The sequence below is a fragment of the Oryzias latipes genome, chromosome 16 (genome assembly GCF_002234675.1).
Source record: "Oryzias latipes chromosome 16, ASM223467v1".
NCBI classification, from domain to species: Eukaryota; Metazoa; Chordata; class Actinopteri; order Beloniformes; family Adrianichthyidae; genus Oryzias; species Oryzias latipes.
Window position 1 is genome coordinate 2,936,463 of NC_019874.2, and position 25,789 is coordinate 2,962,251.

The 25,789-nt window shown below is 43.4% G+C and overlaps 1 protein-coding gene across 1 annotated transcript in view; it reads left to right on the plus strand.

Annotated features, from left to right (window-relative positions):
- Window positions 1–25,421, plus strand: part of nfatc1 (nuclear factor of activated T cells 1) — a 64,910-nt gene extending 39,489 nt beyond the window's left edge. The window contains exons 9-10 of the mRNA XM_004086655.4: window positions 1,662–2,327; window positions 23,815–25,421. Coding sequence (XP_004086703.1) covers window positions 1,662–2,327; window positions 23,815–23,870 — 722 coding nt within the window. The 3' untranslated portion in view covers window positions 23,871–25,421. The remainder of the gene's footprint in view (window positions 1–1,661; window positions 2,328–23,814) is intronic.
- The last annotated feature ends 368 nt before the right edge of the window (window positions 25,422–25,789 follow it).

The following is a 25,789-nucleotide window of genomic DNA, read 5'->3' on the forward strand; positions in this document are numbered from 1 at the left end:
ACATGCTATTAACACGGTTGGGAGTTACTGGTTTTGTGATGCGGCTAACATGTAGCATGTTACAAATAAGTTCTAAAACCTACTTCAAACAGAGTAATGAAAAACCGACTGACAGACTTATCTCTGGCTTTTTTGTCTCTCTTATACTTCAGTCCACCCTATAGTGTAGCAAATACGGTACAGTGTTCAACTTTAGCATGGCAATTCTAACACGGCTTCTCTGTCCTTGGCAATCTTGTCTGCATGCATTAGACAGAAGAAACAGCAGAAGGAGGATGCAGTGATTGCGTTGTGACCTCGCTGTTATTCCTTATACTTCAGAGACTGGGTCTGTGCATCATGTGATTCACCTTACGACGGTTCCCCTCATGCTAAGCCCCCCGGGCTCCTTCAGCAGACAGGCTTGACGTAAATGTTCTCCCTGCGGCGTTATGGCTGCACCGCAGCTTTGCGCCCTGGAGGCCACAGCCACGACAAATGTCTTCTTATCCAACTAGAAAAAAACATTGCAAGTGAAAAAAACTGCCTGTCTTTCATGTGACACTTTATTTGCAACTTCAGCTCCTGCTATCAGCCAGAAGTTGTGCATAAAGTCAAACCGTTTGAACAGACATTTGATTCAGTCAGGCAACTGCATAAGTAAATGTCACTTGGAGCAAGGAAAGCCAGAAACTTTTAATGGCTGGCATCAAGTACTCACCACACCCATTAACACGTTTTAACAGTGTGTGGAAATAGAAACAGTGTGTCCATTGTGACTCAGAAGACTTTGTTATGCTTTAGGGTATCTTAACACCGGCCTATTAGTTTTGAGCTGGCACAATCTGTGCATATGTACTTTTATAATAACTCAGCAGAGCTTGTTAATATGGATCTCTTTACATCTCTCAGTGCCGCCTATATGTCTGTTTGCAATGGTTCTACTCTGAGATGCTGAATTAATAGAAACCCTTTATTGACATTTTAGTGTAAGCATATGATATCTGTCTGTCAAAACTGATCAGGAAGCAAAGCAGACAGGCTGAACCAGATTAGAAACTTGAAGAGGGGAAGCAGGATGATCAAGCCGAGAGGTCACAGCACTCTCCTGCATTAGTTGAGGTCTCAGGCTCCCAAAACCACAGTCTCAGCATCGCAACTTCTAACTCAAGGAGTCTAATCAAAATCAAATCAGCTCCTTTTTGTTCACTCCGCCATTATCTTTCAGTCCTCAGAGAAACAATTACTTCTCAACTGCGGAAGAAACTTTAGGGTTTCTTTGCTTCTCAAAAGGCAGCATCAACAGCAGCAGTTCATTGCTTTAAAGTACTTTTATTGGATATCAGAACTGAGGGGCAGTCCAAAGAAAATAGGTCCTATTCATTATTAGAGCCAGCTGTGGCTTTCCACACTGATGACTCATCCATTTTTCTATCCCCCATTCTTCAGCTTTTTTCTTGGTGTGGTAAAGATGGGTGGCAGGGGAGATGTGTGAGGGTTTCTCTGTTAGAGAACTTAGCCAAGTTGATCCTGGGCCCATATCCACTGGTTGTTGTTTATTTGGATTATGAAGGGTATGGTGGCCATAAGTCAGCTTTTGGTTGAGAACTCACTGAGCCAAGTGGATTCTTGCACATTTCTTGATATCTCCACCTTCTTTTTGCTTTTTTTTTCCTTTCCAGTGCCGATAATAAAGACAGAACCCCACGATGACTATGATTCTCTGGGGTCTGTTGGGCTCTCCATGCATTCAAAGCACTACTATAGCCAGCCCAGACTCAATTCAATCATGCCGGTGGCCGATCCCGACGCCTGCCTGGTGGCTGGCTACCTTCCTTGTCTGCCTAGTCATGCTGCCATAACACCGTCATCTGCCAGCTCCAGTCCTACCCTCCATGACCTGTCCCCTGTAGCGTACAGCAAATGTCCCTCAAGCAGTCCCACCAATGGAGCCCCACCAGCCCCCATTGTGCTCCCTGTTCCGGAGACTCCCGTCTGCCCAAACCTTTCCCACCCAACGCCACTGGACCCCAACCCCTCTTTAGGGATGCTTGATTCTCAGGGCAGCCCCATTCACCTCAACAGCCCTGGAGCCCATAGTTATCATCCTATCTATGCCAACAGCAGCTCCTCATCCTCCCCAGTGTCCCACCCTTCCACGCCAAGTGGAGCTGCAGAGAGTCCATTTGCTCAGGCCTACAGCCCCAGTCCCACACAAGCAGCAGCCAGTGCAACCCAATGTGGAGGGAGCCCCGCCAGTCTGCTTCCTGAGGATGCCAGTCCCATATCAGCTGCCATCACCGTCAAGCAAGAACCTCAGGAACTGGACCAGATGTACCTAGATGATGGTGAGTTATTAATACTCTTTAACCTTTCTGATTAAAAATAAAAGTTCTGAATTAGGTTCAAACTTTTCATCATCACTGTTTACGCAGCACCGTACTTTCTTTTGCACCTTTTGCTTCTCTGTTTTCCATCACTGTGAGCTACTTCCTGCTCCACCCCGATACAACTCTTGCCGCAGATTTGCAGTTGTTTTATTTTAGTCCCTGCAAATGTATTTTCTTTTTATTCTAGCAATCTGCCAAGCTTTTGTTGTCCAAGCGTCTGCTTCGCTTCAAAATGGTAAATTGCCTTGATGGGAGTTTGAAACAATCTGTCAAAACATCAGAGTGCCAAGGTCACCTGGGGTGCAGCAGAACAAAAACAGTGGCACACGCGCAGAGAGCCAAACTGTTGACACAACCACTAATGAAGGAAGCAAAACAATGGGTCGAGGTTTCCTGGAGCGAACGGTTCTCCCCTATATTCTAGGAGGGATGCAGAGAGGCAGAAAGCAGGGGCTTTGTTTTCCTGTGTTGTCCCCACAGAGTCGACACCTCACGGCTGTCGTCATCAGGGGAGTCTGCAGGTCACTGATCTCCCTCTGGCAATGAAACCAGTCCCACCCAAGGGACCACATGGTCTGGTTTATTGCCTCATGTGTCCATCTCACATTATGTCTCTTAGGTCAGCAACCTGTTATCTGCGTTAGCAGAGGCCTCACTTGTTATGATATACATTTGTAGATCATATCACTGGCATTATGCCAATTTCGAAACTAGAAAAAAATGTCTGTATCCTATCAGGGTTGGGAAAGGTAAACCCCTGCATGATGAAATCCTCAATTGCACATTTTGTAGAGCAAGCTGAAGTGGTGTGTATGTATATACCTTTGTGCATGCAGTAGGTCTCTAGCATTAGTCGGCTTTACTTGCTCTTCACTCAGCAGCTCTGGGACTACAGTGGTGATAGGCATGAGGGGACCGGGGGAGTTTTGCTGTGAAACTGTGTAATTGATCTGTTGTCAGCATTTCTGTCCGTCTTGATAAGCCCCGTTAGCTCACACTTCACCAACAATCTGTACGGAGACAATCAGATTTTTGTGGTAATTTTCAAATATTTTGTTCTCCGTCCTGACTTTTACTTATTTTATTTTTTTCTTTATTTCTTATTATTATTATTATAATATAATAAGTGTTTGTCAAACTGCCAATTGAGTTTTTACTTTGTGTTTTGCATAGTTAATGCCACGGAAACAAATTCAACAAAAAACAAGGCCGGGATAAAGTAGTACAGTGTTTCCTCGCTATATAGCAGTTCATCTTTTGTGGTCTTGCTGTGTGACGGATTCTTTTTATTAAAATTTTCCTTTCTTTTTTTTTTTTAAGGCTGCAATGTTTTCTGCATCCTGATTGGCTGTTGAGCGGTGTCTTCTTTTCAGAATGCGTTCAGTTTGCCAGAATTGCATGAATCTTTTTTATTGCGAGCAGCTCTTTGTTTTCATCCTACAGTATTGGACTACCATTTTCTCCAAACTTTGAAGCGGCTTGTTGGCTAAGATAGCTAAGTCCAGGACATGAGAAACCAGGGTTCAATTCCCAGGGGGCGCAATGAGCCTTGTCCAGTGTGGGTTCTTGGGCAAGGCCCTTTGTGCTACTACCTAACCATGTCGCATCAAGAAGGCCCAAGTCTGAGTCTCCCTGTGCCGGTCCCCAGCCTGGATAAAATACAGGGTTGTGTCAGAAGGGCATCCGTCATCAAAGTCTCTGCAAAAGCCCCTGTGCCAATTAGTGAACGCTGATTTGCTGTGCCGACCCCTGAAGGAATATGATGAAAGGTGAACAACATTTCTTTGAGCTTTAAGATCTTAAACAAAAGGCAAAACTTTAAAAATGTTCATTCATGTCTGAGAAAAGGGTAGTGTAGTGAGGGCTTTTTTAGCCTTAAATTATCTATAATTGTACTTTTTCACCTATTGCGACTTTTTTTTAGAATGTAGCCCCCGCAATAAATGAGGAAACGCTGTATTTAGTTTCGTCTTAACTATAGAATGTCACTTTGACCATCTTTTAGTCTGCTGGCCAAATGTACTCAGCCCAAGATTATAGCTGCATTATAGAGGCACAGGCATGTGTATTGATTGAGCGAGGACACAGACGCAGCCACTTGAAAACCTCAGTGTGCTGCCGTTTTGCATCACCTAACGTCTGTGCATGCCTCTGTGGTGAGCTGCCGGACTCCCGGTAAGTGTGTGGTGGTAACACCATACTGCAAAGGCATTTGCCACTAACAGCCTCAGCCCCTATCCCAAACCCCTCAAATGAGCCTTAAGCTAAAATAAATAAGATCGGAAGGCAGCTCACAGGGCGCCCGCTCCACGTTGACACACATTACCGCTTTACGCTAGCAAGTGAGCGCTCCATTAGCAAAGGTAGGCGATGGGATGACCTCACCACAGCAGCAATGATTTAACGCCAGCCGCTTAGGATTGCTCTCCTCCTCCGTAGTTGAGGGCCAGTGATTTGGAGTCTGCAGAAGCACACTTTATCTTCCCCAAGAGTGGTTCAACTCCCACACTCAAACACTGAGGCCCCCAACCCTCATCAACCAGAGGAAATGTGTCTCTCAGGCAAAGCCCAGGTTTTACAGAGACCCTGAAAAATCTCTGGACTTATCAACGGTAAGATACTGTACCACAAGTAGCAGAGTGGGTATGAAGGGACTCTGAGGAGTAAACGCCCAAGAAATCCATTTACAGTATCCATAGTAAATGCTTTGCTGTGGTAGAACCAAATACATGAGGTGATCTGGCATCTACAGAAACAGATTAATTTATCACTTATAGCTTTTTCTATTTAGCGTCACGTTGGACCACACCTGTCACAGGCCTACAACTAACAGCAGGCAAAGCCTCAAAACAGTATGCTTCAGGGAATAAAAGCAGAAAAGGATGAGGCACCCGCTGCTAAAAGACTACGCCTCGCTGGAATCACAGTCATAATCAGCTCATGATGGAGCTCAAAACCATGTTACCTAAAAACACTGGTTTGTTACAAAGAACATGACTGATTACAACGTGCCAAATGACCTTAACCCTTGTGCTATCCTAGGCACTTTACCATTGGGAGTTGGGTCATCTAGACCCACTAGACAGTGCTCTGAACCTTTTTTCTTCAATGATTTGTGATCTTCACTGGTGTCCATGGATTACATGAAATCTTTCCACCTTTATCCACCTTTGTCATGGTAGGGAGAACACGTCAGTGTAAGGGGGGGGTCATCTAAGATAGCACAAGGGTTATGCATATCTGCACCGTGTAAATTCTACTGTTGAACATCACCCACTCTGATGAAAATGGTGTTTTTAACATTTTTAATATTTCTCATGATGGAGGGACATATATCAAGAAAATTAAGGTTAATATTGAAGATACAACAGGGAGCCACAAGCTCCCTGCTCAGCTCCATTCTGATGCATCCATTTGTTTGTCGAATAGATCCATGTAGAGTATGTCTTCGTGTTCCTCGTCTGAGCTGAAATTTGGCTCGATAGCTTAAACATTGCTAGGCCTTTTTGTTGCACTGGTAATGTTAGCTGGGGATTTTGAAGGGCTGTAAGCTAGTGGGAAAGTGTGTAAACAGATGAATGATGGGAAATGGGTGGAGGCTGTTCCTCTGTAGAAACTTATGTCCTAGAAAATGAAACAGGTTTCTGGATTTTGGCTAAAAATGGCAGAATCGTAATTGAAAGACCACTGAGAGCGGATAGACCATAAGATGATCTGAGTGAGATTTTAATGTTGGAGTAAATCTAGCTGGTGGGTTTAGTCTAGCTGTGTGAAAGCAGCTTCTGTGAATTTCAGCCGTTTTATTTAATGATAGTGGCTTCACCAGTAAAGCTCCTGCTTTCAAATAGTTACTACTTTTCCAGTGCTCAGATAAACCTCGTCAGTTTGCACAAAGCATCAACTGCAGCAAGTTCAAATGACTCAGAGAAGGAAAACATTTAAACATGTTCAAAGTTGTAAACCACTAGAGACGGAATTCCACTTTTACCACACGTTACCACAGCTTACAAAGGGGTGCAGGGATGCTGGTAAACAGAAGCATCTCAGAAATGAAGGCCGAGCAAACTGTTATTTTTAGTTTGTTTGTGATTTAATGTGCGGATCCCCACGTGTTTGTGTGTTGTTTGATTAAGCGTACTGTACACTTCTTCGGATGCACCTAAACCAAAGGGATCAAAGGAACTTAGTTCCTGAAAAACTAAAATAAGTAGATCAAGACGAGAAGAATCTCTGCTGGACCTCACCTTTATTCAGTCGTAGATTTTAGGGGAAAGGAATGCTTTATAACAAAACTGGGTCAGGACAAAGACATTAAGACAAATGAGCATGGGTGGAGTGAGGGGATTTAAGGCATACGTGGAGGTGGGCTCTGCTAATCGGTTGAGATGGATGCCAATTAGCTGCTGCAGCAGCAGTTGGTGAAATGCAGTTGAATTCAGCAGACAGTGAAGGAGCTGGTGCTAATTGGACATCCAGATTTCTCCTGGCTGCATTCCCCAGAAGCAGAAAGGTGTCAGTGTCAGTGAGAGTATTTGCCGAAATTTGACTCTCAATATGTTCTTTCTGATTGGGTTTTGTTTAAGGGTCGTCTTCCTACCGATTGGTCTCTGTTCACCTTGCACCCAGCAAAATACAAAGCTTCATAGAACTTTTTTTTAAATAAATCGATGTTAATTTCCTCTTTCCTACTATCCCATGAGAATAAAACCCAACAAAAAAGCAGTGTATTCTTCCCGAGGATCCTGGTGCAGATACCGTACTCCTGAAGGCAACTTAAGGCATTCCTCATGGAAACTTTTACACATTCTGGCATGCTGCCCAGACCCCAGGACTCCGCAAAACCCCTAATGATGATTGAGAGCGCGTCCGCACCATGCTGAAAACATGCTGAGTCGCTAACATTGGAGTGTGCCGCAAGGCTGGATTGAAGGGGAGGGCAGCGGACTGAGAGGATATTTGGGGGGAAGGGTGTTCATTAAAGTGGAGCTTGAAGTGTCTAATGGGACCCACTAAAGCCGGGCTAGCCCCTGAATCTTTCGACAGCGGAGCGTGTGTGTGCCTGGATTCGTTTGGAGAGTCAGTTCCAAACAGAAGGGACGGCGTTTGCTTTCACAACGCTCCACCTCTGCACCTCCGGCCTTAGGGAGCAGGTCATCGTCCAGCTAATAGCGTTCAGATAGAGAGGTTAAGTGCAATGCCTAGAACATAGACCTAATTCTGCATGCAGGGATATTGACAGGTACAAGAAAAAGCGTGATGGCTTTTTTATTATTTATGGCTCCAGACAGGATGTGGAGATTTTACTGTTGTTGTTGCTGCCTTCTCATATTAGGAATCTTGTTTTCCTGGCAGCCTGTCTCATCACGGGGTGTAAGTTAAAAGTTGAAAACTTCTTGAAAATGTGTGTAGCCATGGGGGGGGGGAGAACATTTTAGAAGAGTGCACTCCTGAGTCGTTGATCATTTAAGCTATGGGTAAACAACTACACCTCCGTGATCAACAATAGACCGCATTTTTTGCTTCATTACTATTAAAAACCATTAGTTCTATTGTGTGAATTGAGCAGCTTAGGCTCTTATTGCTCATTATCTAACACTAAAGACTCCACTAAACATTTGGAAGTGCTGAGCACTGTAGTAAGAGCTGAGATCCATGGAGATCAGCTTGAAATTGGATTTACATTAGGTAATCTTTGAGGAAGTACAGTTCCCTAAAACTTTAGTCATTCCATGAAAAACAGTTTTAAAGGTTTTTGTAGCAGTCATAACAATCATCTTTTGGTGATATTTTTAATTTTGATTTTGTCATTTATAGAATGGCGTATACTTACATAGTGTTTTTTTACCTTCTTCAAAGGCCCAAAGTGCTTTACAGTCACACTGCCAGTCACACACACATTCACACACACTGGTGCTGCTGAACACTGGCGCCAACCTTCCACCAGAGGCAAGGTGGGGTTCATTGTCTTGCCCAAGGACACTTTGACAGGTAAAGGGGGAATCGAACCTGCAATATTCCGATTGGAGGTCGACCGCCCTACCGCTGCACCACGGCCGGCTAACTCAAACTACAACCCAATTCAAGAAATCGGTGTCGTTTTCTAGGACATAGTTTCTGCAGGGCGACAGGAGTTCATCAGAGTTGTGGGAGGGACAGTTGGCATGGAGTAAAGCCCACCCTGGTATCCCAGCATCCCTTTGTTTACACTCTCTCCTGCTAGCTTACAGCCCGTCACAACCCCAAGCAAACATTAGCGGTGCAACAAAATTGATGAGCAATATCAGATCCATCCATCTGTCCAGTTTAGATCCAGATGCCAGCTGGGAAGAGGAGAACAAAGACGTTCATGGATCCATTTGTCTGCAGGTGGATGCATCAGAATGGAGCAGAGCAGGGGGCTTGTGACCCAACCACACACCAACAAGCTTTTTCCAATAGCATTCTTTTTGTCTACTCCTGATTCTCCATAATTTGAGTTAAACAAGAAATGCAGTTTAAATCTAATTTTTTATTATAAATATGTCCTCCATCATGGGAAAAATGCCACAAGAGAATGTGAAAATCACCAAAAACACTATTTTCATCGTGGTGGGTCTTTAAAGGAAGATGTCAATAATGTTGATGCTAAATTAAACCCACATCAATACATTTTCCATTGAGCATCATCAATAATCTGAACATTACTAGACCCAGGAAGTCTGTTGAAGTTCCTGTGTGAGACACAAGAACTTTGCTGTTTCCTTTCTTGTTTCTTTTTTCCTCCTTGATGTTTTCTATCTTTGTCCCTCTGGCCGAATACCACAAGAGCGTTCCACTTTCTGGTTCTGATCATAGTTTTTGGATCCTAGTATGAAGCACATTCAGTTGTTGACACTATTGCCCAAAATGACTTGCAGTTTAGCAAATAATTGTATTTAAGTGGCTACATATGATGGGGCCACTGTATTTGTGCTAATGGAAGGCCTGGTACAGCCATCGAGAATGGTATCGGTTTTGATAAACGATCCAAGATGAGAATGTAGTCGTTTCTGAGAGCAGCAGGATGGCTTAATGTGCGTGTGTGTGTCGGTGCGACCAAAACCCTGGCAGCTGAGCCGGAGGATCTGGTCTGGTTTCAGTCGCTCCGTCATAATATCCACAGTCACTGTAAAAGAATGCGTCTGCTGAAAGCCTGCAGTGAGATTATCTAAACAAATTGAGATCTTTTGTGTCTGGAGTTCACACACAGTCATACTTTTGATTTTAAAGGTGTTACGTGGTGCCTAACGGCAGAACGTAGGCAACAAAACCTCTTGAATTGCCTATTTCTGCACTATTAAGCCAACTTGTGGATGCTCCGAGGAATTATCCATCATGAAAGCCACAAGATTCTCTGGATTGATCCCTTTTTTCATTAAAGCTGTATTAATTCAGATGGTCATACGTAATGTTTTTCTCCTCGTTTCTCCTGACACAGCCGTTTAGAGGCTCGGTTTGTGTGGCTCACATTCTGAGGTTCAGGAAACACGCGTTGAGAAGCCTCCGAGCCACATGGATCAGAGGCTCTGGCCTCAGACGAGCTCTGTGGCCGGGCTGGAATCTTCCAGAGTATATCTGTGATCACGGAGCTTCCACCTCACAGCAGACACTCATTAAAGAGACGCAACACATGTCAGCACAGCTGACTGTCTTTGTTTTCTTTTTGGATCTGGTTATCTAAAGGAAAAGGCAGCTTTGAAAAAGGCTTCTTAATTTTTTTATGCCACTAGTTGCTTCCTGACTAAAGAAATATTCCAAAAGTTGCTTGAAGCAATATTCCTCAATAGAGATAACTCCACAAACGCTTTACCGCTGTTCATAAATTTGTCTCGATCCTGGATATTTCCTCCAAGCGCTTGGAAATAAGAGCACATGGAAAAGTTCTGCAGTCCATTTTGTGGCCAAAATCCCAACATATCCAGGTATTTTGCCAAAAGAGAAAAAGTTTAAGATGAAAAGATCGACTTCTGGACAGCAGCTACACACTGACCTTGGTGTGGTGTTCAAACGGGGGATCCTCCTGTCGATCATAACAACGATGGCGAGCTCCTTGCTCCGAGCAACCGTTTTTATAGGATATAAATACCTGTGGCATCAGTAAACAGGAGTGGGTCTCCATCCCAGACCTCCTAATAGCAGCTCCACATCTGACATTGGTTACCTCAGTGAAATAGTAATCCGTAGCGACGGATGTCAACAAAGACCCCCGGTCCAGGTTGGTGGGGAACGCCATTGAGTTGGAGAACAGTGGATAAAACGGGCTTTCTCGCTTTATGAGGAAAACGAGAAGGAAATAGTGAGTCGGAAGGCGGCAATCGAGCAAAAATCTAGTCTAGGTGGAATGTGACCAGGGATAAATGCTGCAGGAAAATAATTCAAATGCAAGCTTCTACTGTTTTACTTGTAACTTTCTCAAACACATCCTTTAAAGTCCCACTCCAATTATCTTACAGCCCCTCACACCCCCAAACCTGACATTTGCGGTGCAACAAAAAGGCGACCGATATCGTAGCTATCTAGCCGTACATTTAGATCCAGTTTCCAGCTCAGAACAGGAAAATGAAGACGCACATGGATCTGTTTGTCGCAAGCGGATCTGTCTGATTGTAGCGAAGCAGGGAGCTTCACTCCATTCTTAACACATACCAGCTTTTTCCAACAACCTTTTTTCATCTGCTCCTGATTCACAATAATGTGAATAAAGAAATACTCAGAAATGCAGTTTTAAGCAGAATGTCCGTTTTAGATATCCTCCATCATCAGAAAATCTGTTAAAACATGTTAAAAACAGCATTTTTATTTGAGTTGATCTTAAAGTTGTGCAGGAACAAACTTATAGCAAACGTGATAATTACCATAGACTTCCTACATATCCAAATAGAGGCACAAAAAGCACCTGGCGATGCATCCGGTGGGTTGAAATTGCACAGAGGCACAACACAGACCTATTTTATGGCTTATAGGCTTTTGGGTCAAGAGTTTGTCACATTTTCCTCACATCCAGGAATATGCAGCAAGCATGAGGAGAAGCAGGTCAGCCGTAGAAATAAAGGAGACAGAGACCCAGACAGACTCGGAAAAGAGAGGAAAATCTGAGGTGGAAGAAAGTTGCACACAATCTTGGTGATTTTCCCTGGCAGTTTCTCATGCTAGCCCTGGTTTCAACGCAAACACGCGGACACTGCGTGCCTTTTTCTCCACTGAAGCTGTTAGGGCCAAAACACTAAAAAGTCAAAGAAAGAAAAACACGGGCAAACTTAAAGATCACATTTTCTTCCTCTCCCAATGGTGGCCATTCGCAGCTCAGAGACTCGGCTTGCAGCAGGGAGCAGGTTTACTTCAGGGGTGGGAACGGACATTACCACTGAACTGTGAGCTCCTACTGGTGATATGTGGCCCATGGTAGTTATAAACCGAAATTGGTCCCATGGCTGTCTGATTGGCCTCTGCTGAGCTCTATTTCACCCAAAACAACATGCTAACAAACAGGGAAATCCTTCCACCGTCAGCTTTTTTCTTTCCTTCTCTTTTGTGGGAACTTTCAGAACTAAACATTGAAAAATGTACACGCTCCCACGGATCTAAAACAATCACTATATGTTTGGTATTTCTTATTTTTTATTGAAGAGTGAAGAAGGGACAAATGTTATCAGCTTTTACTTTAGAAATATTTAGTAAGTTTTCAGAAGAAGTAGCAGCATGCTTTGATCTTAATAAAATCAAAAGCAGAAACCATTGTTTTGTGATATCAGGAAGAGGTTTAGGCCCATTTACCACATAAAATACATTATAATTTAGAGGTTTTAGGTGTAAATGTCCCTGTTAAGGCCCACTCCTGTGAAAATGGTGTTTTTAACATGCACATGAGGCATTTTTCTGATGATGGAAAGCATATATAAAGACAACTCAGCTTCAGATTGCATTTCTGAGTATTCAATCCGTTGTGAATCACGATTAGATGAATACAAGTTTTTTTAATAGGAGCATATTTGTGATATATGCATTTCTATTCGTGGAATTATCATAATTGTATTTATTTTATTTTAAAATGTTGCTTTTGTTATTTTTGCAATGCTTAAAGAAGTTTGATGATTTCTTAAGGGTTGGGGGAACAAGTGTGGGACAAAGCTTTCTGCTGGGGGGGGCAGCTGCCCCTCCATGACCCCCTGTAGCTCCGCCCCTGATTAGCAGATAACTGGACACACTTTTACATAAGATGAAAAGATGATGGGAATAACTGCTGAACGGCTTACCGGTAATTAAACAGTTTCTTGTCAAATAAAACAACATTTCAAATATCTTATTTTTAGGTTCGAACATTTTGTCTGTGATATCTAATATTTCAAATGAAATACTAAATATAGATCAGGCAACTCAAATCCTGTTTTTCAATATTCTGAAATGTCAGAAACTTCTGAATCAGTTTGAATTTGGTCCAGCAGCCAGTGTCCAGCTAATTCAAAGGTCAGCTCTACCTTCTGTACAAATGCTGGTGAACAGGGATGCACACACCAGTACCTCTATGATTTTAGGGGGAAGAACGTTCCTTATCTCGTCTTGTGGACCTGAAGGAGCTCTGCCTCCACCTTTCAGTCTGGAACTCTGCAGCCTGCAGAAATCAAAGCAAGTGGAGAGCAGAAGAAGTGAAAGTTTGGCGAGCGCCGCCTCCCTGCACTTTCCTCTGCAGATGAATAGGTCCATGATGTGCCCTGAGGAGACCTCCTCCTCTGTGCCTCTGAGTCCCTGCAGGCACTGTGATTTAAAGCTGTGGAGCAGCTCTCAGGGTCAGCACACAGAGTGTTAAGCTGATTACTCGCAGCTTCAGCACAGAGTGGGATCGCTTGAGAGCTGCAGGGCTGTTGAAAAGAAAAGAGGCCACGTTCTTGTACGCAGCAGGGGCTTCTGTGAGATTTAGTTACCTCTGCTACACTATTCAGCGCCTTTTCTGTTACTTTGAAATGAAGCAGGCAAAAACTTTACATTTTTCCATGAGAACAGTTGAAGGGAGTTAAAAACCAAACTCGGAAATATGTTGTTTTCTTTATTTGTTGCTGGGGATTCCCTTCCACAAAAAAAGTCCTGAACATGCATTTCCACAGACAAACACACTTCAGTTCGACTCAGAAAGAGCCTCTCAGGGATGAGAATCTGTGATGAATGGCCAACAATAAAGCACACACTGAGGTAAAGCTTCTTGGACACAGAGTTCATCATTTTTTACTGTATAAATAAAAGCAAACAGGTGATTTAAGGATGCATATTAAAAAAGGTGGCTGTAAATTGTGTTTGCTGCACATGCAGCCAAATTCTCACTTCCAGCTCTGCAGTCTACTGAAAAATGATTGCTTCAGTCTGCTCATATTTTTTCACTTAATGCCACTTTCAAAAGAAATCCAGCTGCATTGGTCTCTGCGGGAAAACATGCGTTTCTAGTTCCAAATCATTCACTTCAAGATTATCAGCTGACTGAGTTATTTTACCATAAAGCCACTGCTAATGAGCCGTGGAAAGAGATTGAATCTTTCTCCTTTCATATTTTAATCGCTAAGATGTGGGGCTTTTGCTCAGTTTGCTGCGTTTTGAGACCTTATTGTTTGCTCCACGCTTCACTAGTTGCAGGAAACAGAGCTTTTGATTTCCCAAAGCCTCAAGTCCCCATCCATGCTCTCAGAAGCGCCTGACTTCTGTGATTAGCTTTGACCAAATCTTTCATTGTTGAGTTGTGTGGCACTATTCTTAGTATTGCAACTACATGCATGCATGTAATAAATGTAGTCAGAAATGTTTAAAGGAACGGCGTCTCGCCATCTAAAGAGTTGTGGCGTTTTTGTATTTTTGAACCAAAAACTTCCAGTTTTGTTGTTTTTCTGCTCTCGAAAGGGTTTTAGATCCCTTATTTTTTGAAGTTGTGTTGATTAATTTCTTTTAAAAAAAATTGTTTATAATGCCTCCTGCAATGACGGCACAGTAAACCCAGAGGAGTCTCTGCTCAGGGCGCTGGAGATCAGCTCCATGTAAACACCTCCTACTCATCCTCCCTGGAGGCCGACCTCAAGCGCACACACCCTCGGCCTCCTGGGCCCGGGAGGAAATGAGGGCGGGAGGGGGGTGGAGGAGAGGGAAGTGAAAGCGTTGAGATAGGGAGAGGCAAAGCAAGCACACCAGTGCAGATCAAAGATGCAGCTTTGGCCAAAATCAGCTCGTCAGTGGAGGGGCGAGTAAAAAACTTTGGGTTTCTAATTTGGGAAATGACTGTTTCTTTGTTCTGCCGCCTTTTCCAATAGATTAGTTCTCATGACTGCATCTGGGTGGGGCATGTGGGGAAGCTCCTGTGATTGGTTTGGATAAAGACACTCATCTGTCAGCAGTGTTGGGTAAATTACTTCTAGAAAGTAATGAATTACTTTACGTAGGTACTGGATCAAAATAGTAATTAAAATACTTTACTCATTATCTATTAAAAAAGTAATTCACTACTCCTTACTGTACTTTACTGGAGGAAAGGTGAAGGGAAAACAGCACTAACTCTATCCTCTTGTCTTTCATTAAACCTAATTTTTAAAAGAATGACCTCGTTCAAAGGATGAACCTGGTTCGGGACAAAACCAGGCCTCAGTAAATACAACTGTGTGCAAAATGACCCCAACAGATGTTGGACATGTGGTCTATGCCACTGCACAAAGTGAGATGCAGAAAAAACACTGAAACACCTTTATTCATCTGTCTATCAAATCTGAAATTAAGAAACTGGCTTGAAAAGACGAAGGACTATTTCATGCCTCCATGTCCATCTTCGCTCTCTCTCTCTCTCTCTCTCTCTCTTTCTCTCTCTGTGGCACTGCTTTGAGTCTACCAAACCACCCCCCTCCCCCTGCGGAGCGCTAAATCATATTGGCCAGAGACACGGAAAAGCAATGTGACGGCAGCAATGAAGGCATATCTGGACTTTAACCGATCCCCAAATCTGCACATGCATGTGTGTGCGTGTGCTCAACTAACTCTGTTTTTGTTTTTTTAACCTCCGTTTTGTTTTGTTTTCAACGAAAAAATGTCAGCCTAACGAGGGTTTCTATAGTCCAGTAATGTAAAATATTCACTGAAACTTGAACTGTAATTCGTTACGTTCCTCTGCTACTGACAAAAGTAATCAAAATGTTACTTTGTAATCCGTTACGCCAACACTGTCTGTCTGGGAGGTCAGAGAGTCCGATCAGGCGGGGGGAGCTTGTCCTTCTTGCAGGACTGCACCCCCCCAGCACCAAACGCATTGACTGAAAACCTGGACAGTGACAGGTTTGACTCCCTTCCTAACCTATTTCTTTGCAGCAATGTGCATGACATCAGTGGAGCTGGAACAAAAAACAAAGCAATCTGTTAGTCCAGACCCAAAGCTGGCCCGGCACTTGTTCATTTTATTGATTCTAAAGCATTCCAACTGCCCTTATGGTGCATGAGGGCTGTCTGCAGGTGAAACACGGGCAAAAAAGTACGGGGCAAAAGGCGGCCCCCACAAAATATCAAGACAGTGGACCACTTGGAAAGCCCATAGGGCGAAAATGTTTAAGCAAGGGCATGCTGGAAGCGAGAGGCCATACTGAACACGTAAGCAACACGTAAGGGTACACCAGGGGGCAGTAGGTGAGACGCGGCCATTTCCTATGGACTTTCAGGTTTTCTACCCCCAAAGCCAGCACACTTTGCAACTTATAGTTGTTCAACTGATAGGTCCGTGCGAACAACTTGACTGTTAGAAATGAGGACATTTGAAATTCAGAGCTTAGTTTGTGTGGACGTCCTACGGGCCATCTTGATGTTTCCTGTCAGCCACCTGCGTGCCTTGTACAGATTTGCCCATTTTTCACCCACAGACAGCCCATATCCACATGTAAGGGCAGATGTGACAAAGGCATGGGGCCCCAAATCCAGGCCTCAAGGGCCGGTGTGCTACATGTTTTACGACCAACCTGCCAAGCTCCTTTTTGGCTAAACACACCTGACCCAGGTAATCAGCAGCAGACAAGGTAGGGGTTCTGGAAAAGCAGCAGGAGGCCTGGATCTGAGGACCCCTGGACTTCAGTAAAAAGGTCCTCTTTGGTGATAAACTCTGAAAACTCTGCAGCCTCCACATCAGCCTGAGTGTGTGCACGGGAGAAAGTCTGCTGCTTCACGTATCAGCCTTCCTAGGGCCGATGAAGTATACCGTCTGCAAATATCCTCACACCATTAGGCCCAAAGGGATGCCTGCTATGGATGGAGAAGCTGTCAACCTGTGAGGCTCGGAGGAATTTATAAAGCACTCTCTCACACCGGCGTGCGAGCGAGCGAAACACTTTGTCTGATGCGTTGAGAGCAAAAAAGGATCTCCGTTTCACTCCTTGACTTCCTCTCACTCCATCCCCACTTCGCCGTGTTGCGCATGTGTGTGTTCTGACCTTCGACCCCGACCCGGTTTGGGGCGCTGCTGGTTATGAGCACAAGAAAAGTGATGCTGTCTGAGCCGCTGCTGCCGTGTGTGGGAGGCAGCGCGCTGCCCATTAAGTGTTTCTGCTGAGGCTGAGAGAAGATTTGATATAGTGGGGAAACAAAAGTAATATGTAGCAGGAAATTCAATTTTCTCTCTCCAGCAAGTTTGAGCTTTGGTTTGGCTTCCACACCAAATCAATTTCACATAAAAGCACAGCTTCAAATGAGGTTTAACTGCAGGTCTGCCTCACAGCTTTTTATGCTGCTGCACAGGTTTTTGTGTTTACATTAAAGAACTTGTGCGTTTCCGACAAACTTCCTCACGTGATGCTGAGAGTTTGGCTGCTACAATGGAAGGAAGCAGCCTCGTGGTTCTCACAAAGCTGGTGTTGTAGTGCAGAATGTTGGAGTAAGCATAGGAAGTGTTTGCCTTTGACCTTCAGACAGCTGTGTGTTGTGAAAGTAAGAGGAGTCCAGGATGGTGCTGAGTATCAAGAGACTGCTAGGGGGAGCAGAAGTTTCTGTGAGGAAGTTGCTGGAACAAATTGGAGTTCAGAGGTCGCGATTTGGATAGTCAGCTGAGGGAAGGCGGGGCGAGGTGGAGCCACTCTGCCGCGTCTCTGCCAGTCAAGCCCGGTTTGAGGGCAGCGGATCGAGTTTCAGCTGCCAGAACCTCCGCGGTGCTGAATGCTCTGGGGTCTTAAGGCTTTGCATCTCTCCAGACCACAGTGCATCCTCTGTTCTCTGTGGAAGCTGTTATCGAATCCCGAAGCACAGCACTCGTCTCTAACAATGCTAACTAAATCCCCAGTGCAGGTCAGGTTCTCTCAGAGCTTTGAGAGTGACTAAATGAAGCTGGACCGCCCCTGTTTGAGTTCTGCACAACAGAAACCTCTGGCTTTTTTATCGGGACGTTGTATATTTGAAAGCTCTTTGATACGATGGTCTATATTGATATGCAAAACACGCCATAGGGAATTATAACCCAATGGGTTGTTTCTAACACAATTCCAACAGTAACTCAGGAAAAAAACAAAACAAAACATAAATCCGGTTCAAATGAAACAACCATAACCCAAAAAGCGACCCAAGAATAACTCCTAACAAAAATAACCCAAGAATTGGGTTGAAGAAATAAGCAGTGATTTAAGAGGGAGGACTCTACCCTAAATGTATTTTGATTCTCCTGCAAGGTTACCAACAATTGTCTTAAACGCAAAATAAAATATAATGAAAGATCTTTTAAAGGTTTTTTGTGCAACTGAAGGATGTTTGCAAAGGAGTGGAGCTAAAAGGTTTAAATAGAAGTTTATGAGGAAGTCACCTCTGAGTTGTGGAAGAGAGTTTTGGTTGCAGAGCAAATACGCTGCCCTTCCCATCACCCATACCTGAGCTATCTTTTTACGTCCTCTCCCGCTAGCTTACAGCACCTCACACCCCCAAGCTAACATTAGTGGTGCAGCACTACTGTTAGTTTATGGAAGCTATCCATCCATCTGTACGGTTCTGATCCAGATTCCAGCTCAGACCAGGAAAACAAAGACGTTCATGGATCTGTTTGTCTGCAGTGGATGATCAGAATGGAGCAGAGCAGGGAGACTTTGGCCCATCCAGCATATTTTCCACGTCACAAATAAGCTCTTTTTTTGAAAACAAGGGTTAAAGCTGGAGGAAAACTCTCTCGATAAAAAAAAAAAAAACTCCCACAGCTCCAACTGCTCTTTATTTATACAAGGAAGGAAAAAAAGGAAGAACCACACAACAAATGAGTCATTTAACTGATGTAAAATCCTGAACATCTCCACCTCCTCACTACTTTATTAGGATCTCCTCTTCAGGTTAATGATTGAAGCTCAAAATGCACCGGATTCTGCCCATTGGTTTACTTCCACTTTTTAATCCAGTGTGCACTCACACCGTCGTGAAACCTCATTTGCATGTAAAAGTCAGGACCCTCATCCTCAGAGTTCACTTGTTGGATGAGCTTTCACACTTGCTAAAAGCAGCAAACTCTCAGAAGACACCAACTCTTCTGTAGTCCAAAGTCTGTGTGTTCAGTAGCTTCCATCACACCCGTGATGCAGTACGGACAGGTTATTCCAGCGGGGTCAACATGCAGCCGGCTGTAACGCCCAGTGGGGACTGAGGTTCAGCATAGGCACACATTCTAGGCCAAGAAGCACCAGCGGGGTCTCACAAAGGTGCTGAAGCGTCCATGGAGCTGTTGGGTTCATCCAGCATCACAGTTGTGGTTCTGTGTCACGCTCACACCTGGTTAAAATAGACCTCCCAGCAGCTCCAGCCTTCCACAGAAGTCCTGACAGGTCGAGGCTGTAGTTACTGATTGTTCTGGCAGTGCGGATAATAAAAGATGTCACTCCATTTAAGGCCATTTAACACTTGCTTTTTCAGCAGGGGAATATAGGGAGCCTGGTTTTTCCACTGTTTTTGTTTATTCATGAGAGGGGATCCTCCCAGTTAAAGCTTTCCATTATTATTAACCCAGGCAAAAAATAAAAAACAAAAAAAGCTAGTTTCAAGAGTGAGAGAGATGCAAAAGCGCTTTATTTCATTGGTTAACATGTTTTTTCTCCAATATAAAGATTGGTGGGAAATATTTGTGGAAAATTACACCTACTGTGATCTGAGCTTGTAAAATACCTCTGCTTATCCACTCCCTGCAGGGGGATGACGCTTTTGCAGCCAAATTCCACTCAGAACAAAATGTTCCCCTGCTTGTCTGACTGCTTTTGCCTTTTCCCGCATATTTGTGGTTATCTAGTCTCCTCATGGAAGATGAGGCAGACTCGAAAATACACCGGTTTTATTCAAAAGATGTAACAACAAATTGGAGAGCTGGACCAGCTGATGTTGGAGCAGAATGGGAAACGCTGGACTCAATCTCAGTCTTCCACTCACCCCAGTTGGAGTTTGTTTTCTAACTATTCAACTTCTCTTAAATTTCAAAATTTCCCAGAAGGCAGTGCAGCTTAATAGTGACAAGGCCTACATCATTAAGCATCTATAAATAGAAAGTTGATGTTGCCTTGTGGCGCAATAGTCGGCCACATCCTGTTTCTACAGTTTGCACATTTCCAGCAGCATAACAACATGAAACCACACGGCTAGCGTTTTACCTTTTTTTTTCTCTGTTTATCACTTTTTTTTTTTCAAAGTGGAACATCAGCGAGCGAGCCAATGGAAAATATTAGTCGATAAATCATCAAAATAATACCACCGTTAAAATGTGGGTGGAGGAGACGTCCCTTTTTTTTTACGTTGCCTGAGATGAAGAGAGGAGCCACTGCTTCAGACTGAGAAAGTCCGAGGGAACATCTGTGGCTGCAGAGCAGTTGGGTTTTCCCGTCTCTTTTTCAGAATTACCTGGAGCCGTTTTCTCACTTCTGTAAACAAAGCTGAGCAACAAAATTAAAGCTTGGATCATTTTAATGGTTGCATGTGCATGCACTTCCTCTGCGCCTGCAATGGCAGCGCTATAAATAGCCTCAGCGTGTAAATGCCTGTTTAGTCCTGAGTGGAACAGTGTTGAAAACAGCCGGCGGTGTTGGCACAGGTCGGATTTTTCCAAAGGGAGTTCCTCCTGTCCAGGGAGGAGAGTCCCAACCAGCCTCTGAGTGTGTGTATGTGTGTCTGTGTGTGCATGTGTGTGTGTGCGTTGGGGAGGGTTATATTTGCAAGTACAAAATTGGTGGGGGTTGTATTCACACAGAAAACAATGTCACATGAAAAGTACCTAGACATTTTTTTTTATAAAACCATGCAGTTTGTATTCACTTGAGTTCATTTTTTAAATGCATCATAAATGACAAGTTACCCTGAAGTCAGTAAACCAAAAGAACAAACAGCACATGGAGTCGTTGAGTGCCAAAGGCCTACATTCCTGTTGTTTTCGTCCTGCGTTGATGCTTCACCCAGCAGTATCTACTGATAACAGACTGCAGACCCGTTTTGAACCCAGGAGTGGGTGGACTTCCTGTCTCTGGTTCCACCAGACTCTGTCGCTGTGTCTCCATCAGCTCGTGTTATCACGCCGAAGCTCTACAAATATGAAGCTTCTTGTTTGCTTTGAGCCACAGGTCTGGAGGTCCTCGCCATCTTCTCGGTCACTTCCCTCAGCTCTGCCAAAGAACACAGAGCAGATAAATGAGGGGACTGATCTCCTCCTGTGTGACTGTGGGAAAAGTTTGGGCACAGGAACCGGTGCAGGAAAGACAAGACGATGGTTTTGAGGCGGAGATGTGTGCGCAAGGATGATATGGCTCACTAACACCCTTTATATGTTTGGATTGCAAACAGTGGAATCCACTTTTTATCTACTTGTCCAGCTATGCCAAGTATTCAGCATGGAATTGTCTCGCTGAGTATTACATTCAATGAAAAGATTTCTTTGGAAAGTATAAGTTTCTTTGACTATTTAATCGAGCAGAACTAAACACTGAAATCATTGAAAGCATCTACAAGTACAACCTTTTTAAACCACGATCTCACAGAGGTGGAGATTTTAAAACATCTCACTTGTTTTTTTTTAGAAATCTTTTAACCCTTGTGCTATCCTAGGCACTTTACCATTGGGAGGCAAGGCAAGGCAAGGCAAGTTTATTTTGTATAGCACAATTCGTACACAAAGTAATTGAAGGTGCTTCACAAAACAGAAAAATGCATTAAAATCACAATACATCATAGAAATAATCAACGTAAAATTTACTTTAAAAGAAAAAAAAAAAAAATTGAAAATTGATTTAAAAATAAAGGAAGGAAAGGAAAGAAAAGTGCAGGTAGGACCTTTCAGTCATATACACGGCTAAACAGAAATGTTTTAAGTCTAGATTTGAACATGAGCACAGAAGAGGCCTGTCTTACGACTTCAGGGAGGCTGTTCCAGATTTTAGCTGCAGAATATTGAAACGCTGATTCCCCTTGTTTAGTTCTGACTCTGGGAATCAACAGGAGGCCGGTCCCTGAGGTCCTCAGAGTACGAGATGGTTCATATGGCACTAACATGTCAGAGATGTACTTTGGTGCTCGGCCATGGAGAGACTTGTACACAAGCAGAGCTGCTTTGAAGTCTATTCTTTGAGGTACAGGGAGCCAGTGCAGAGACCTGAGCACAGGACTAATGTGATCATACTTCCTGGTTCTGCTCAGAACTCGAGCAGCAGCATTCTGGATGTACTGAAGCTGTTTTACAGCTCGTTTGGAGAGGCCAGCGGGAGCTGGGTCATCTAGACCAACTAGACAGTGCTCTGAACCTTTTTTCTTCAATGATTAGTGATCTTCACTGGTGTCCATGGATTACATGAAATCTTTCCACCTTTATCCACCTTTGTCATGGTAGGGAGAACACGTCAATTTAAGGGGGGTCATAGGATAGCACAAGGGTTAAAACAATTATTTCAAAATAATTTTTACAGGTCTGTAACTCCTGTCTTCTACCCTCCTGTTTGTTTGACTGGATCTAGTGCTTCCGGGTTTAGGTTCAGGTTGGTGGGCAGACCGCTCTTTTAAAACAGCAGGAAGGTTGGTGAAAGGTTTGAGTTGTTGTTTACTTAAGCTGCATCATCTTGTTCAGACTTTCCATCCATCTGTCCATTTTCAGAACCTGCTGGATCCTTTTGGGGTCATTTGGCTGCTGGAGCCAATCCAGCTAGTTTTGGGTGAAGGTCCCTGTTCACTCTTTTTCAAACTTTATTCACTCTAAGTCCTCAACTTCTGTTTATTTAACCCTTGTGCTATCCTAGGGTTAGCACAAGGGTTAACACACCTTATTAACAGAATCTTTTTTATTACTTTTAGTCATCTTTAACTCATTTTTTCTGTTTTTATTTTCAATACATGACATTTGCAGAACCAGAGGGGTTTGTAACACCCAACATGGAATAGATTTGACTGAGACGGCCCTGGTTTGCATGTTCTCCCTGTGCATGCGTGGGTTTCCTCCCACCATCTAAAAACAGGCCTATCGGGTTGATTGATGACTCTAAAGTGTCCCTTGGTGTGCGTGGGACAGCCAGTGTGTGGTTGTGTGTCCCTGCAACAGACAGGCGACCTGCTCAGGGTGGAACCCGCCTTTGCCCAACAATTGCTGGAACAGGTTTGACCCCATGACCCCAAAAGAGATTCAGTGGATTAGGAGAATGGGTGGACAAAAGGGCTTCCTGTAATGAGTTTATATATCAAGAATGACGTGTAACTGCAGTCCAGCAGTCTATAAGGTCTGGATCTGATCATAAAATATATCAAATCAAATCAAATCAAACTTTATTTATAAAGCACTTTTCATATAAAAATATAACACAAAGTGCATATATCAAACCAATACAATTTCCCGGTTGTTTTTCTGAATTTCAAATCTTGAGGACAACATTGGGGCCTTCCAGCTTGTGTCCGTGTTCCACTGGTCACAACATTTGACTCTTGCAGATTCAGCTTCGTGGGATTCCCAGGAAAAACCACTGATGGTTTACATCATTTTGTCGTTGCAGCTCATCCATCCACAGTCTACCCTTTGAATTCACTGTTAGAGGGGACATGAGTACGTTTTCACCATTCTGAAGCGCTCTCTGATGACCTTACCTGAACTAGACGTCTTTGCTCAAATCTGGTTTCGGTAAAGCCCACTGGTGGGCCGTCATTATCACAAGCTCCCTTTGATAAAGTTTGAAGCCAAATGTGAGATAACCCAGGTGATGTCATCGGCTTTGTACTTTTGGACTTTTGGAAAGTTCCCATTAAAGTCGCAGGAGACATTATAAAACGCTTCTATCAGGCTGAATGATGTCATCAATATCAAGGAAGACAGTCTTGATATGTACAGTTAAATTCATCAGCAAGCCTGGATCTTAGATCCTGCTCCTGCTGCATGTCGAAACTCAGCTGAAAAATGTAAATAGTTTGTTCAGTGTCTGGTTTATAACGACCTGCCATTTCTCTTTTGTCTCGGCAGTGAACGAAATCATCAGGAACGACCTCTCCAGCACCTCCGTGCACACTCACGCGTAGACGTCCAGATGTTTTCTGCTGCAGCACACGTACACACCCAGACCGAGGCATCAACCCACAGCGGTCCAGACGAGCTACAGGTCCAGATTAAGAAGAAAATAAAAAAGGCCTTGACCAGGATCTCCCCCCCCGACCGCTCTCCTTGATTCAAAGACTCGCTGACAATCACTGGCAAGCTCCATTTGAAAAAAAAACAGGTGAATGTTTCATTTGAAAAAAAAAAGGGAAGTGATTTCAGGGGCAAAATATGAGGCTACACTCGCCTTAATTCACAGCAGATGTTCTTTAGTGGACCAAGCAGCTCAATGACTCCCCCGGTCTTCTCCAAGATGACAATCTTCATTTGGTGTGCGTGTTCACCCAAGGACAAGCTAACGGGACAATAAGCTTCATCCCTTTGCTTCTTTTGTTTGCTCAGTTGGTCAGCAACCACCAATCCGGTGCCTTCCAGCAGTGACAGCAGACAGCAGCAGCAATCGCACTCATGCCAACACTTCACTGCAACCCAAAGCAGACGTTTTTATACATTTTTGTATCATTTCAACAATTTGTTTACAGGGAAAAAGAGTAAAAGGGGTGGAAAAAAGAGGGGAGTGTGTGAATGAATCTATTTTTTTGCTTCTTTATTCTATGTTCATTTAAACCGAATGTGTGTATTATATTCATTTGTATAAACAAGTTTTTTTGAAATGCCTTATCTTACTTAATGAATTATTGTTTTTACACTTTTTATGTCTTTTGATTTCATACATATTTGACTCTTTTCTTTTCACCTTTGTGCCTGTTTTTTTCTACATTTTTCCCAGTTTTCCAGCCCTTCATCCATATCCTGGCTGTAAGACAATCAGAGAAAGATGCAGAGCATATCTCCTGAATTTCAGGGCCTTTTGAAGACAGCCTTTTTCTTTCTTTCTTTCATATCAGCTAGTGTGCTTTCCCGCTTCATTAGAACACATGTATTTGCATACCTTGTATATTAGTCACCACAGTGCAGATCTGCATGTTAATATTCTCAGTTTTACTCATCAACGGGGTGATTTCAGTGAGGACTTGGCCAGGACTGTTACCGACAGATAGGCAATAATTGATGAAAGCAAACCAAAGGGTTTTATCTTTGGTGAAGTTATTGTCTTTTTTCTGTTCGTTTCTCCAGAAATAAATCATTATGCACTTTACTGCAGAAACTTTGCCTCCAGACCAAATGCAGATATTTGTTTGTGATGCAGATGCACATAATCCCTTCTTACAAAGCTGCAAGTTTTCTTTCTGTCATTTCGAGCATGCGCGCCGCAGTCATGTAGCTCCTAGGATAGCAGAATAGCCTCCCCATGCATTTTACTCTGTAACTGCATGTCTGTATCATGAAGGTTTTTCGTGCCTTACTCTCCTCAATGGCTTCACAATCTTTGTAACTGTGTAATGCTTCTTTGTGTAGGCACAGGGTAAAACCTGTCTCTTTAATCTCAAATATTTATAAAAATGAAATGTGTTTTAAGTGCATTTAATATGTTCTCTAAATTGAAATAAACATCATAAAGGTGACCATAAATGACAGAAGCATTGCTTTTTGTTTTCTTGGATTTCTGCAAACTTGTTGGGGATTTTTTTTGCAAACTAAAAACATAATTATTTACTGCACTTCCTCTTTTCCTCATAAACTCTGAAAAGTTTTAACAGAATTTTTGTTTTCGTCCACAAACTTCTTCCACCTTTCCTTTTCATTTCTGAGAGTGATTTTATGAATCAATTCCGTGACAATTTTCCACTTTCACTTACATTTTTCTTCTAGCTTTCATGCTGCTATCCAACTTTAGGACTAAGAGCAACAGGCTTGAGATTTGTCAAGCGTGAGCAGCCACCTGCAGACTTTCCAGGAAGCCTGTCAGTGATGGGGAGTTTTGAGTAGAACAGCTTCTCGC